Genomic DNA, 15,784 nt, shown 5'->3' with positions numbered 1-15,784 from the left:
CATAGCAACTCCAGAAACATTAAGTTACGTCTCAAATATGACTGCCACAGATATGAATATAAATATCGTTTTATAGTGACGATGGATATCGTTTAAGTAAAACAAATATGTTTTTTTTTTCACTGGAAGTTATAGCCATGCTTTTGGTACAAGTCTTATGTTTTAATAATATTGCGGCCATTTCTTATAGTTATTTCGTTAGTCCCCCACAAATACACTTTAGTGACATCGTTGGGTTTCCCTTTCGTTCTGCCCTTTCGTATGTTATTGCTTTTTTTCTGAAGTGTTTCACATTTCTGTTTAACAGGTACTACCACTGTCCACGAACACTTAGCGGTTGTGGACTATGGATTTATAGAATAGAGTTCACATGTAGCCTATATGACCATTACGAGCAATATGTCTTTGCTACATTATTCTTGTTTCTCCGGACACTAACAATGCTCTACTATATATGGTTGTTTTAATGCACAAGTTATCTGTTTGTTCATGCATATCATGTCTAACTTATATCAATGGTCTACTGCAGTATAAAATTGAACTTAGTAAATTGGACTTAGAAAATTGGACTAAGTAAATTGGACTTAGAAAATTGGAATAAGATAATTTGTGCCATTCCTAAGTTATGATGTTTAGATACTCGTGTGACACCAGTCATGGTTACATTTTGTCCAGGAACGACTATCAAAGCATATAGGAGGTGCGATACACGAAACCTAATTGGCTGCTAAGTCACTATTGTAAGTCACTATTCTGAGTCTTTCCATGAAAATTAATATGGAATATATATATATATATATATGTATGTATGTATGTATGTATGTATGTATGTATGTATGTATATATACATATACATATACATATATATATATGTATATGTATATATATATATATTTATTTATATATATTTATATATATAAATAGGAGAACTGAATGTATAGCAAGTGGTATGACAGATATATATTAATTCAATAAAGAATAACACACCAGAAAAATTCCACTTCACGAACGGTTTCGTCCTCTTGGCACTCATCAGGCGAAGGTAGGAATCGAACCCCGGATCTACGTGTCACGAACCGAAGTCCGTACCACTCGACCACAGTGATTCTACTGGTGTGTTAAAGCGTATAAATAAGAATTGAATGTGTAGCAAGTGGTAGACAGATATATAGTATTTACGGCTTGGCTTGCCTAATGAGTGGTTATTCTGTGTAAAATTGTCAGATTCAAAGAGCCAGGGGTGCACTCTGTACAATCATAACACAATGAAACAAATAAATACACATACATGATCATATTAAGGCAATTGTTGCAAATAAAGGAAAATTCAACAATGTGTCTGAAGATTAATTAATATATATATATATTGATATATATATATATATATATTGATATATATATATATATATATATATATATTGATATATATTGATATATATATATATATATATATATATATATATTGATATATGCCACTGTTGCTTAGTGGTAGGGACTTTGATGGTGCGTTGTTCATGATGAAGCCTCGCCTGTTCATTAGAAATAAAATCGAAGGAAAAATATCTTTTTTCTTAAAGCTTCTTTTGTGTTCGGTATACCATTCAGTAAATTCATTAAAAGCGTTTGATTGATTTTTCGCTCAAACCATTAAAAGGCAGCGGTGAAGGTTTATTTGCAGATCGTCCTACCATAAATCAAAATAATAATAATAATAATAATAATAATAGTGAGTAATACTTATATAGCGCATAATCAGCAAAGCTGCTCAAAGCGCTTTACAAATGTAACACCTAAAAACAAATAGTAACAAAAACCAAAATAATCAATATCAAGAACCAATAAGGCAAAAAAAAAAGCCAAAAGCAACAATAAAAAATAAAAAAATAAAATGAATGATTTCTTTGTTTACTCACTGTCAATACAATTGAGGAAAGTCTACGTCTTTAATTAAGTGTATTTCTGAGCTGAACATATCAAAAAGTGTATTCACTGGCAACTGCAACTAAGATATATTGACAAAACCATTTTATTAGACTTATATTAGCTACAAATCCCTCGATAGCCATGCCTGTTCACGGTAACTATTAAAGCTTCTTTTGTGCTCAATTTACCAGTTAGTATATTCGTTAAGGCGGTGAGAACTGACTTATTGTTTCACAGCAAGGCTTTATACAATAGTTGAAAAGGAACTATTCTATGTTGAGAACAATCACTTATAGAAAGACATCATGCATGGTTTCAATTAATCAGCTTCGAGGTGCACGCGATCGCGAGAAGTGGAGATGTACTTAAACTGAGGTTAAAAAGGTCAACGTAATAAACAAATGCACACGCGATCATACATTTGGCTGTTGTAGTTGTTTATGTCCTACAGGCTCTAGCCAAGGAGGTTTCACACCTTGTAGATTGATCCAGGGGTCCCCAACAATTACCAGAACTTCCAACATAATCATGTTTCAAACTTTTTATTGGTAATGGTGGTACATGTACAGTACTGTAACGATATGGATTGTTCTTATCGTACAAAACAGAATCATTGTAGGCTTTAGGTGGGAAACTCCTATTAGAGTCTATACCAATCCGCCCGAATGTTCTCCTTCAGGAAAAATGCCACAAGAGGCAGGAGAACATCTTTTTTGATATGTTTGTAGCCTGCACGTTGAAGAACATGAATGAAAGTACATGTGGCACAAACTAATGTCAATTGAGGCAATTGTAGACCCCTTTAGTCCTCCCAGGAGCAGCGTACGAAATTTGTTTACTATTGAGTGAAGAGGTTTGTTTAAGAGTGACGAAAACTTCAGGCTCTCGTAGCACAAACATTTTTACGGCCATTATATAAAACATTGATTGTGCCATGGAAGGCCCACTTGGCAGTGATTCTGTTTTCTGAACGGGGAATTTTGGTTAGGTAACGACAAAATCTCTCTCTTGACGAATCAAAGAAATATGAGATTCGGATTGATATGAATAACCTACACGGCGTTCCTTACTTTGCCAAATATGATCGATTCCGAATCAGTGACGAGAGCAGTAAATACAGACTGGTCGAGCTCGGACAACACTTACCTGAGAGTACATGTTAGTATTTTGTGCTACTCTAACAAAAATGACTCTCTATACCCTTTCAAAATATATATTTTGTGGGCTAAGTTCCTTTAAGTATTTTCGTTTCATTTAAATATGCAATTGAGAACGAATGAATAAGAAATATATAAGAATAAGAATTAAGAAATGGGTACACAATAAGAATGAAACAAATTCTTATAGATTTGTTATGTATTTATTAGCTCAAGTAGGTAAAGAACACCCTCCAACGGTACATCATTTAATAAAATGTTCAGAGTTGATTTTATCGAAAATAAGACATATTAAAGCAAATTAATATTATATCGAAATCCTTAATCGTGTGTGAACATTTTTGTTAAGATACGGCAAAAAATTATATCACAGGGTTAACTATGGCTAAATATCTCCCAAGGACTAAGATTACTGCAGTGGAAAAAAAAAAACAATAAAAAATACGTTCGTTCAATTGCCTATAAGTGTTATGAAATAATGTATACTACTTTACATTCTGTGTTTGTTTAGTGTTTCATGTTCAACATGAGCTATAGGGTACACTGTAAACGAAATATTAAGTCGACTTACGCTTCAAATCGACAATACAGATTTCATTTATATCAATAATTAGACATGGTGAACTTTATTCATAATTATTACAGTGGCTAAGGTAAAGAAAAAGTAAAGACTTTGATACACACTCGCAGTGATGACATCAAAAACCTACAACTGTGATAAACTCCGGGGAAGAATCGAGGGTTTTGTCAGTCAAAACAGATTTCATTCAATTAACCATATCTTGAGTTTGGGACAAAACAGATTGAGAAGTGGTTTTCAACTACCAGTGTGGATTATTTCTCTTTTCCATATTAGTTTCTGTCACTGAAATAACAATTTAAATTTAAATTTTTATTATAGATTAAACTTAAATATGTATTTGGAATAAATATGTGCCTTCTTTCTGTATATAAGTTGATCGCGTACCTATACCATGTTTTGTTTATTGGTTTAATTCTTTATGTTTTTCTTATTTGGTTACAGGCGCGGACTCATTTGCAATTCACAGAAACATGTCCTTCACAACGAACGACAAGGATAATGACAAACACGGTACTGGTAATTGTGCCTTGTCGCAGGGTAGTACCTGGTGGTACAACCGATGCGACGAATGTGATCTCAACTCTCGATATTTCTTTCGCACTGGAGACTTTGTGGATGCTTGTATTGAATGGACTGGCCTTCCTGGGGGAAACTGTAATCTGAAATTTACCGAAATGAAAGTTAGACCTCTTTAAACTACACCCCATTCCTTTTTGGGCGAAAAATTGATTGTACCTGTCAGTGTTCTTTATACTTCTACCGAGCAATACTCGGGCTTCTTCTCACATATGGTGCTTCACCAAACTCTGTGGTGCCTTTCTCTTTCTTTTTCTCCATATATATCAAAACAAATACACGTGATCAACTTTAATATTTACATTGCATATTGGTTTTCTTTCTGTATTAATTTAAGTAGCACTGTGATCAATAGTACTATACTGAAGTTGATATTATGATTGCAAAGATCCAACCAATATACGGCATGCTTTAGTTTCGTGAGGCCATGGGGTATCTTCTACACCCTCTTCCCCACCCCTAATCCGGTGCTTTCTCATTAAGTTAACGTAACATACCATGGTCTCTTCTCTACCTCCTCCCTCCTCCCTGTGTCATTTCTATTCTGCTTGGCAAACACCAATACGTCTGATGTTGTTGTACGCTGCTAAACTCATTTATTATAGGAATCAACTATAGAGCTTATACAAGCAAGGATAATCGTATATAAGTACTGAATCACTACAACAAAATATTAAAAAGGAGCAAAGAAATTGTCATGGCTAGAACTGGATTCGAACCAGTGGCGTTTGGATAACAGACACAGCGCAGTACCAACTGGGCTATCCAGCCCTTAGTCTGTTGTTTGAAATCCCCACATCCAGTTCTTTGATGTGGGTGCCAGTCAGAAGCGACAGTACGTTGCTACCGTTTAACATGGGATCACGCCTAAGTTTCTGTCGGATTCTACCTAAAAAATGCAAGGGGAGATATTTCAAGAGAAATTCGGCTTTAAATATATAGTAATTGTATATATTGAATGGTCATATAGGGAGCTCACCATCTAAGGGCTGGAAACTGAATTTGTGAAGCGGTGTGCTTGTAATCCAGAGGCCACTTTTTGAACCCCACTCCAAGCATTCTTTGCATTTCCATTGTCTAACATTTCAGTCAGTTTGTCTTTTATCAATATTTTGTATAAAATAAATCATTCCCTAGAGGAGGAAAGTGGCTCCATAATTACAGATAGTTTGCTTGCACATTTCATTTCCCCCTCAATTTTATAATGGAAAATCGCAATACATTATACTTTATAAAGTTTCTTCGGTAAATTTACAATCCTTCCCAGTGGATCTCCTCAATGACTCCAGGCCTTGGGGAAACCAGTTATTGCCCCTCGTCAGGTCTTATCTCGTGCCCATTCAGGGTATAAGATTGCGTTTCAAATTGTAAAAAAAAACTGAGACTACCATCCTCTTTGCACTTTGTGGAAATATTACCTTAGGATCAATGACTTCATAAATATCATTTCATCAATTTTGTTTAGTACAATTATGTGGTTCCATCGACTCCTATTGCTAACAATTTTGATATAAAATAACTTATTTTGGAATCGTTGATTGGATATGAGTGTCTGTTAAATATTATATTTGATAGACAAAAAGCATGTAGAATAACTTATATCAAAATGAGACCATATTTATGTTCTATTGACACAAACATGAAGGTTGAATCATTTACCTCAGAATTTTTCGAAAAACATTTAGTGTTAAGCTCATGATTTATTTGATTTTCCAATTGCTAGAATAAATTGTTAACATGGGAAAAGTTCATTCTTTAATTCCTTATTGTTATAAGAGGTTTATTTCCATATAATACATATCCAGGCACCCGGTACACACATAGAACACAGCTACCTACTGTAAATCTTAATGTTTTGTACCAAAGTATAAACTTGATCTACTATAACACTATAGCATGTGTTATTCATATTACAGTAAGAACTAAGGATATGTGTAGTCCCAACGAATCCAGTTTGAAGCATTTGTTGGGATTACACTTATCCTCAGTTCTTGCTGTTAATCTACTAGCACATACTACCGATTTATCATATTTATCAGCACGATCCAGTTTCTACTGTGGTACAAAGTTTTAAGATTTACAGTAGTTACTGTAATCTCTGTGTGAATCGACTTCAGGTACGGCAACACACTCAATTACTTTTGACCATTCACCAGTTCACAACGGCAAAGTCTCAAAAGTACCTCTTTTCATAAATTAGGAGTGCTGTATTTTTTAACGAAAAGTATCTTTCCCCATACATTTTCTTAATGAAAAAGTGCCGTTGTGTTATTAAATTGACCTTTCGTTACGAAATTCAGACAGTTGTAACACGAAATTGTCCTTTTAAAATCGGTGAAATGCTAAATAAAATAGTAGTCAGTCACGCCGCCTGATTACAATACATCCAAATAGTGAAATTTGTCGTACAGAATGTACAGAGGGTCCATTTTAATGACAGAATTAAGGTAATCTTAAGACTTCCGATTCCGCCCCCTCCCTCCCCAGATTGCACCCATCTCTAGTCCTCTCTGATCTTTGAGTATCTATTATGGAAACTTTGCTCCTTCACTTAATTCCACACACTGATGCGCACTTATTTACACCTATCGTAACTTTTCAGGAAGCTATGCGTTCCAGATTTTTTTTTATAAATCTAGGAAAACCTCTCCGCTGCACATTATTAGAAGTTAACTCTTGGATGGTTTGAGACAGCGTTCCACAACAAGAAATTTCAAGGCAAGTGGAACGAATTGATGAGGGAACGAACTGTCCTGAGTTGAGTGAAGGCTTCATTTCCTCCCAGTCCTAGGCTAAATAATAATAATAATTATTAATAAAGTAACACAATGAAAGTATGACGCAAGATAAGTGAAAGTAACATTGCTGGAAATATAAGCAAATAACCCATGGCTATACAGGAAGCGGATTAAGAAGCAAAGAATAGGAAGAACGGATTACATATGTTAGTGGAACTGGTAGTCATTTAGGGGTACCAAGTCTTTGTTGAGGCCAAAGATTTACGTTCAGTTATGGATTTCTAGTTAGAGACAATTAAAATACATTTTAGGTTCTAAAAGAATGTAAATGAAGATTAAAATTTTCGGACATCCTGCAAAATTATCACGAATGAACTTTTTTTTTGTGATTATTGAAAACGTAAGCCGAACAGAGAACCTGTTTCACCTACATAATTACCCTCTTTGCAAAGTACACAGTAGAATATGTAAATGACATGATCAGAATTTTGTACTTTTCATTCCACTGCCAAGTATTGCACACGAAGATTCCAATATTTTTTTTCTAAAACAATACTATTTATTTGTCAATTATGATCCATATCTATAATCATTTCTATGAGGAAACGATCTTTATCTCAATCACTTTTTCTTTGTAATCCTTCAGGTGTTTTTCTTATTATTAACTGTACTTTTTGGAGGGCTCTTTGTTATATTTGTTATTACGAATATAGCTGTAAATGATCAGACAACTTCCGATTGATGGGGTTCGGGAAGTTGTTCAAAGTTCCTGCAATTGAGTTATCAGATCTAGCTTCTTACTCACATCCAATGGCGTTTACATTATAATTTTGATTATAAACCAGAAGCAATGAAAGAGGACAAATTCGGTCCCGAATCTTATCCAATAAGCACTGCTACATTATAGCTGCGATTCGAATTAGTTTAGGGCGTCACTCTTTCAAACAACACGACTACTCTAGACGAAATAAGGAAGTCATGAAATCGTATCATCTAAATGTCATCTTCAAAAAAAATTTCACGTTTTCAAGGACTTTTTCTCCAAACATGAGTTTCGATTATATCACCAAGTATGTTGTCTATTTCCTTGCTAACGAATTGTTCATATGGCTAGCTAAGCGTAAAAGAAAGATAATTGTTTTATATGTAGCAAAAAATCATTTAATTCCCATTAACGTCACTATTGTGGCCATTGGTAGAGAAGACGAATTCCAAAAATAATTCATGTCCCTCCCTCTCTCACTCGTGCGTACCATATACCCCTCAAGCATGACTATAGATAAATTGATATTGTTTTCGAGAATTACAACTTTAAATATAAATCTCTCCTATAGTCACTCATCTTAATACATTGTAACACAGATTGAATAATGGATAAGATGCCCAATATTTCCCCTTCTTGTTTGCCAGGTTTCAATATTATCTGCTGTTTTTAGCTAATTATTGAAATGCTCTGCTGTCAGCTTAGAATTACTGTACCAACTTCTCTTGGTGGCGCCCTCTCTTTGTCTGTATTCGACCACTAACAGAGTTGTCTAGTTTATGTTTCTCCAACTCTCTCTATTACAACTAAATCCGTCCGCGTGTAATTTCCTGTCATTCCTTGTTTTTTGTTTAATTGTTCCGTTTAAACAGGTCAGCAGTTTTTACTACAATCAATAGATATAATACCATTTTCATGGAAAGACAGTTCTCTGTTAAAGACATTAGAAGTAATCCCTACAATTAAAGCTACGGTATTTAAATTCGATGCATTTAGAATCCATATAGCATTTGGATTGCTAGAAGATAGCTGACTACAATCATGGCGTTTCATCGAGTTTTCGTTTACGTTTTGGGCATTTTGCTGATTCATAATGCTACGGAAAGGGGAGTAGGAGGTGATGGACGTATTCTATAGCTAAGAGTTAAAAGCTGTAAACAACAACCCAATTGGCTGACAGATCAATAACCGCAACGGTGATGCTAAGTTCTGACAACTTGTGATTGATATTAATTTGAAAGTCTGTCTCGGCGATTAAAGGTTTGAATGAAATTCTTTTGTGATTCCTTATCAACCTTTAATTGGTAGAACAAAATGCAGGAAAATGGTTATTTTGATTAAATTCCAATCTTCTTCAGAGTAATTCTCGACCCGATTAGTTATACTATTTTTGGACACATGAGAAGTTGTCTGAAACATTACAAGTCATGGAGTAAAGTCACCATGCCATTAGAGAGAAGCTTTCATTTGGCTGATATCAAGAAAACAAATTTGACTAGAAGCTGAGCATTTGTTGGTTTATGTTTTTGGAAACTAACATTTACTGACGAACATTTTTGATTAATATTAGTTTTGTTTTTCACTGTTGAATCACATGCATATAGAGAAATGTGGAAATGGCTGAAGATGGGGATCTAACTGTCAGTACTGGTTAGTATTGTGATTAAATCTATAGTATTTCGTTGGTTATAATGAGTTTTATTCTGAATCACATCCTTTACCGAAAACGAGAAATGAATCAGAAAATCATATTCTTCCTTCCTGCGTATAATGTGCAAATGAGATATCTTGTTTTGTTTCTAATTAAGTCATAATTAAGTCATAAACGTTTTTCATTCCTAACAACCACCAGACCAAGATTAGCTAATATTTAATGATAATGTTTACATTTTATACTCTCGTTTAATTATGGTTACGTCATTTGAAAGTTGTAGCAACATTAGCGATCCACCGACTTACAAGAAACATATTATTTGGGCTTCACTGAGATTTTGAAAAGTTAGTAATTGTGGACTCGAAGAAAGTTTAGATGAATTTAAATCGAGATCCATGGTCAATGTTTGAATCGTATCCTAAACGGGTTCAACACACATTGATGTACGAGTGGGAAATACATGGGGATTTATAGGGGTAGGGGGCTAAGATTGTAACCCCTATCGAAGCAGTGTTTTAAAAGAAAATCAACACAAAAATTTGAATACAAAACAAGGGTGATTTATTGTTACCAAAATTCAATGAAATCCACCCGGTGACACAGTATATGAAACTTTGAACACTGTAATGCAACAAAACTGTGAAGAAAGCATGTACCTTACACCGGTATTCAGAAAATAACTAGGAATTCTGAAAAAAAGTTGTCATTTGTTCAATTTTTGTGCATATTTTATTATATGCGGTAGGCATTTGAGTCAACATAGAACCTATTTGAAGCTATTGTACCACATGTTATCATGGTGTATAATAATAATTCAAACAATGCTAGTATAGTGTTTATAAAGATTGTCATTTTCGAAGAAGTAGAAAAACCAGTCGACACGAAGATAGATTAAAACCTCATGAATAGTCTATAAATTAGAGGACACAATAAAATGTAAAAACTGAATATAAAATCCGTGGAATATTTACGTCGAATTTCATTCAATAATGTTAATTAACAAAGGGTATTTGTGAATTACTCACTTCAGTCTTTGATCAGCTTACGCAATCACATTAAATTCTCACCAACCAGGAAGCGATTACCCGAGAGATTGTTCTGAAGTCCGTGACTATCTCATGAAGTTCTCATCAAGATTTTATACTATGAAGTCTGGAGTTTATCTTATTCAGCCGGACGATGCTCTAGAACCTTTCCGTGTATTTTGCAACAACTCGATAGATGGAGGGGGTTGGACTGTAAGTTCCAGTTTGAGAATATTTTTCTATTTTGTTTGTCAATACCGCTAGCGGAACCAGCAATATATGTAGTTATACAATTCATGTAATTTCAATCAAAGATTTGACAGTGTATATATCGTGATAGTTAACGTAAAACATGTGTTTATCTTACGGCTATAAACTTTAAAGGTTTTGGTGGGTATTGCAGAGGAGTCGGGAGCTTATGGGAAGAGGTGGGATTCACTCCTAAAAGATTGTTCACCCCCAGGCTGGATTTAACACCCTGCGGAATAAAGAGTTTGAGGAGCAGTCAGCTGTTGGTGACCTTACTGATGTCTGACTTTATATCGGGTGACAGGCAATGATGCAAAATAACAACTATACTTAAAATGCAGCTTAAAGTTTCACGTTTATTCAACCGCCTTCTCAATGAATCCCATTTGACAGGTAATCCAGCGTCGAGTAGACGGATCAGTAGATTTCTTCCGTAAGTGGTACGATTACAAACATGGATTCGGTTTTCTGAACGGGGAATTTTGGTTAGGTAACGACAAAATCTCTCTTGACGAATCAAAAGAAATATGAGATTCGGATTGATATGAATAACCAACACGGCGCTCCTTACTTTGCAAAGTACGATCGATTCCGAATCAGTGACGAGAGCAGTAAATACAGACTGGTTGAGCTCGGACAACACTTACCTGAAAGTACATGTTAGTATTTTGTGCTTCTTATAGAATTTATTAACTCAAACAATGATAGGAAACCCCTTCACCATGACCCAAACGTTATATCATTTCATAATATGTTAATAGTTTCAACAAACTAGTTTTATCGAATATAAGAAATTAATTGCTTTGATTTGTACTCCTAGTTTCGAATTATTTAAATACTTATATGCTTATTTGATCACAGGGAGTAAGATTACTGCAGAGAATCAAATTGTGTTCGTTCAATTGTATAAGTCTTATTAAATAATCCATACTACTTGACATTCTGGATTGTTTAGTTATTACTGGTCAACAACTCAACATGATTGGTTAGACTGAAAACAACAGAAAATTTAGCCGACTCGCGCTTCCTTTAAGAAGCAAATCTGCAATACAGGTTCATTTATATTAATATCCGGACAGGTGAACTTTATTCGGAATGATGTTCTTGGGTTATTTCAGTGGCTTATGTTGATTGATTAATACAACTATTGACATTGTCTGCTTCTTTAGGTCAAAACCAGATCCTTGTAGCACTTTTTGTGACGAAGATACGATTTTTGTTTTCGACTTTGGTGATATTTTGTGGATAAAACTGGCATCAACAGAGTGCATGATGTCACCACGGCAATTCAGCTGAAATGTCTTTTTCCCTTTTACAATCATTAACTCACTAATTCACAGAGGAAAATAATGTTACAAAAAAACTTGCATTTTAATGATATTCTAAATACAGAGAATATTAACAGCCAAACACATTCTTTAAATGTATCACTTTTCAAGGACAAATCAAGAAAAATACGATAAAACAGAAAAGTAAATATTTTGAAGCACATTTGCAATGATGACATCGCAAACCTTCAAACTTCGATAAACTCCGGAAAAGAATCGAGGGTTTTGCCAGGCGAAACAGGTTTCATTCAATTAACCATATCTTGAGTTTGGGACCAAAACAATTGAAATGTAGTTTTCAATTATCAGTGTGGCATATTTCTCTTTTCCATATTAGTTTCTGCCACCGGAATAACAATTTGCAGAAAGTTATACAATTTACCATTTTATTAGATTGAATTTGGCAAATATACTTTGAATACATTTGCACGTCTCTCTGTACATAGATTGATCACGTTTCTTACTAACTTGATTATACCTAGTTTTATTTACTTTATTAATTCTTATTAATTTGGTTTTCATATTTGTTATTTGTACAGGCAAAGACTCATTTGCAATTCACAGAAACATGTCCTTCACAACGTACGATAACGATAATGACAACGACTCTAGTGGTCCTTGTGCCTTGTCGCAGGGTAGTGCCTGGTGGTACAACCGATGCGACGAATGTGATCTCAACTCTCGCTATTTCTTTCGCACTGGTGACTGGTGGGATGCTTGTATTGAATGGACTGGCCTTCCGGGGGGAAACTGTAATCTGAAATTTACCGAAATGAAAGTTAGACCTCTTTAAACTTCACCCCACCAACGCCCCTTTTCTTTCTTCGATCCCTTTTAATTGCGATAGTGATTTGTACCTGATGTCCTTTATGTTATTAACTAGCAATACTCGCGCTTCTCCTCACATATGGTACATTACCAAATCTCTGGTGCATTTTTCCTTCATATATATCACAACGTTGCGCTTAATCAACGTAATCAATATTTATATTTCGTTTTCATTTCTCATTCTGAATAAATCTAGCAGCACTATATGTGGTTAATAATACTGTACTGTTGATATTATGATTGCAATGATCCAATTAATATTCGGCATGCTTAAGTTAGTATCGTTAGGCCATGGGGTATCTTCTACACCCACTTTCCCACCCCTAATCTGGTGCTTACTCACTGAGTTAACGAAGTATACCATGGTTTCTTCTCTACCCCAGCCTCCCATCTTATCATTCCTGTAGTATGATGTTGCTGTATGCTGCTAAACTCATCTATTACCGTAAACGTCTAAAGAGCTTATACAAGCAACAATAACCGAAGAAATCATTGAAACAAAATATTACAAAGGAGCAAAGAAATTGTCATGGCTAGAACTGGCTTCGAACCAGTGGCGTTTGGGTAACAGACACAGCGCAATACCAACTGGGCTATTCAACCCTTAGTTGTTTGAGATCCCTACAGCCAGTTCTTAGATGTGGGTGCCAGTCAGAAGCCACAGTATGTTGCTACCGTTTAACAAGGGATCACGCCTAAGTTTCTGTCGGATTCAAGCGAAAAGATGCAGGGGAGAGATTACATTAGAAATTCTGTTTAAATATATCATGCTATATGAGGGAGTCACCATCTAATGGCTGGATAGCTGAATTTGTGAAGCGATGTGCTTGTAATCCAGTGGCCACTTGTTTGAACCTCGTTTCTAGTAGACATAAAATATTTTTTGCCCTTTATCGTTATCTAAAATTGCAGTGTTTCCCGTTATGCATTTAGTTTTATAAGTATATTAATAGTTTGTTTGGTAATCGAACTTCATTCCCCAGCGGAGGAACGCGCTGATTTAATTACAGCTAGTTTACTTGCACCATCATATTCCCGAGATTATATTATGACAATCAGCATACAATATTCTTTATAAACTTTGATCCATTTTCAAATTCGTCCCGTGGATATCCTCATTGACCCCGAGCCCTGGGTCACCTATTATCCCCTCTCGCCTGGCCTTAACTCGTGCCCATTCAGGATATAATATTGCGTATTAAATTGTAGAAACAAATAAGACTACGATCTTTTTTGCACTTTGTGGAAATCTTGCCTCAGGATCAATGACTTCATAAATATCATTTTATCAATTTTGTTTAGTACAATTATTTTGTTCCACCTACTCCTGTTGATAACAATTTTGATCTAAGAAAACATATTATGGAATCGTTGATTGTATATAAGTGTTTGTTAAATATTACATTTGATAGAAACAAATGCATGTAGAATGACTTAAATCAAAATGAGACCGTACTTATGTTCTGTTGACACAAAGTTGGACTCGAGGTTGCAACATTTATCTCAGAATTTTTCAAAAAAAAAAAAAACATTTAGTGTTAAGCTCATGATTTATTTGATTCGTAAATTGCTAGAATAAATTGTTAACACGGGAAGACTTAATTATTAATATCTTATTTTTTATTAGAGGTTTAGTTTCATATAAGACGTTGTCGTTTCACAGTGTATGACAACACACTCGATTACTTTTGGCCCTTCACCAGTTCACAGCGGCAAAGTCTCAAAAGTACCCCTTTCCATAAATAAGGAGTGCTGTATATTTGGTAACGAAAAGTACCTTTCCCCATACATTTTGATGATGGAAAATTGGCATTTTGTTATTTAAATTTACCTTTTATTACGAAATTAAGACAGTTGTTACACGAAATTGTAAGGTGAGTTAAGGTTATCTTGACTTGTCTCCTCAAGAAACAACTACCGAAGCCGCCCTACACCCCCCCCCCCTCCCACCCCAGATTGCACTCTCTCTGATCCTTCAGTACCTATTGAGGAAACTTTGCTCCTTCACTTAATTCCATTCATTTTTTACACCAACCGTAACTTTTCAGGAATCTATGCATTTCAGACCTTTTTTTTTAAAATCCAGAAAACCTCTCGGCATATTCTTAGAAGTTAACTCTTGGGTGACTTGAGACAGTGTTCCATACAAAGGAAATTGAAAGGCAATTGGAACGAATTAATGAGGAAACGATCTGTCCTGAGTTGAGTGAAGGCTTCATTTCCTCCCAAACTAGGTTATATTTGTTAAGGAAACTTTTACCTTGATTTCTGTTGTTCTAAGTATATATATAAGCGGATATTTTAAGTGTCTTGAAGAAGAAACGTATCTCATGTCAAGGTAATACAGGAAGTTTAATACATTGGGAAAGGATTTTTATGTGGGCAAAATGACTGATAATTTGAGAATCTATGAAATAAGTTACACGAGGTGGCATCAGCATATTTTCATTGTAAATTTACACTTTTTGGGGGTAAAAGATATTTTGTTTTATAACTATGTACTTGATATATCGATCTATGAAGAGAGATATTTGTTAAAATTTGGATGGTAACACCAGAATCAGAGGACGAATGATTTAAACCTGTATTTTATTCTGATATATTTCATATGATATGTTTGGACGAAATTATTGGCGAAACCGTTAAAGTAGTCTGATTAGTCGAGTCAATCATTATGCATAGGATTGTGTGTTTAGTATTTTCTGTTCTTGAGTCCTACTCAGTAGTAACTGGTCATAAATGTAACACATGTTAAGAATTATAACACACATCAGATTTAACTGATTAATTGGTACACACCTTTACCAGTTTTAACCGATAAAACCATGAGAATCGGCTGAGTTAGGCATACACTTGAAATTATCAACTGGCAAACTGAAACTTAGCATATAATTAGTGAAATACCTGAATAAGAGAGTTGATAAGATGATAATTACTAAGTTACCTTATGTCCACTTTTT

At 34.7% G+C, this 15,784-nt stretch overlaps 3 protein-coding genes across 3 annotated transcripts in view; 2 read left to right on the top strand and 1 right to left on the bottom strand.

Annotated features, from left to right (window-relative positions):
• The window catches only part of LOC139973954 (techylectin-5A-like), a 120,332-nt gene that overhangs the window by 7,421 nt on the left and 97,127 nt on the right, over positions 1-15,784 (bottom strand). The gene's annotated exons all lie outside the window — the stretch shown is intronic.
• On the top strand, positions 2,967-4,358 carry LOC139973952 (ficolin-2-like). The gene is made up of 2 exons (XM_071980843.1): positions 2,967-3,081; positions 4,105-4,358. The coding sequence occupies exons 1-2, from the start codon at positions 2,967-2,969 to the stop codon at positions 4,356-4,358; spliced, it is 369 nt and encodes a 122-aa protein (XP_071836944.1).
• On the top strand, positions 8,548-14,463 carry LOC139973020 (fibrinogen-like protein A). The gene is made up of 5 exons (XM_071979366.1): positions 8,548-9,000; positions 9,345-9,390; positions 10,469-10,632; positions 11,062-11,327; positions 12,536-14,463. The coding sequence occupies exons 2-4, from the start codon at positions 9,357-9,359 to the stop codon at positions 11,197-11,199; spliced, it is 336 nt and encodes a 111-aa protein (XP_071835467.1). The 5' UTR covers positions 8,548-9,000; positions 9,345-9,356; the 3' UTR covers positions 11,200-11,327; positions 12,536-14,463.

This window comes from Apostichopus japonicus, chromosome 9, assembly GCF_037975245.1.
Source record: "Apostichopus japonicus isolate 1M-3 chromosome 9, ASM3797524v1, whole genome shotgun sequence".
Classification (NCBI taxonomy): domain Eukaryota; kingdom Metazoa; phylum Echinodermata; class Holothuroidea; order Aspidochirotida; family Stichopodidae; genus Apostichopus; species Apostichopus japonicus.
Note: the sequence above shows the minus strand (reverse complement) of the source record. Positions and strands in the feature narration are given on the sequence as shown.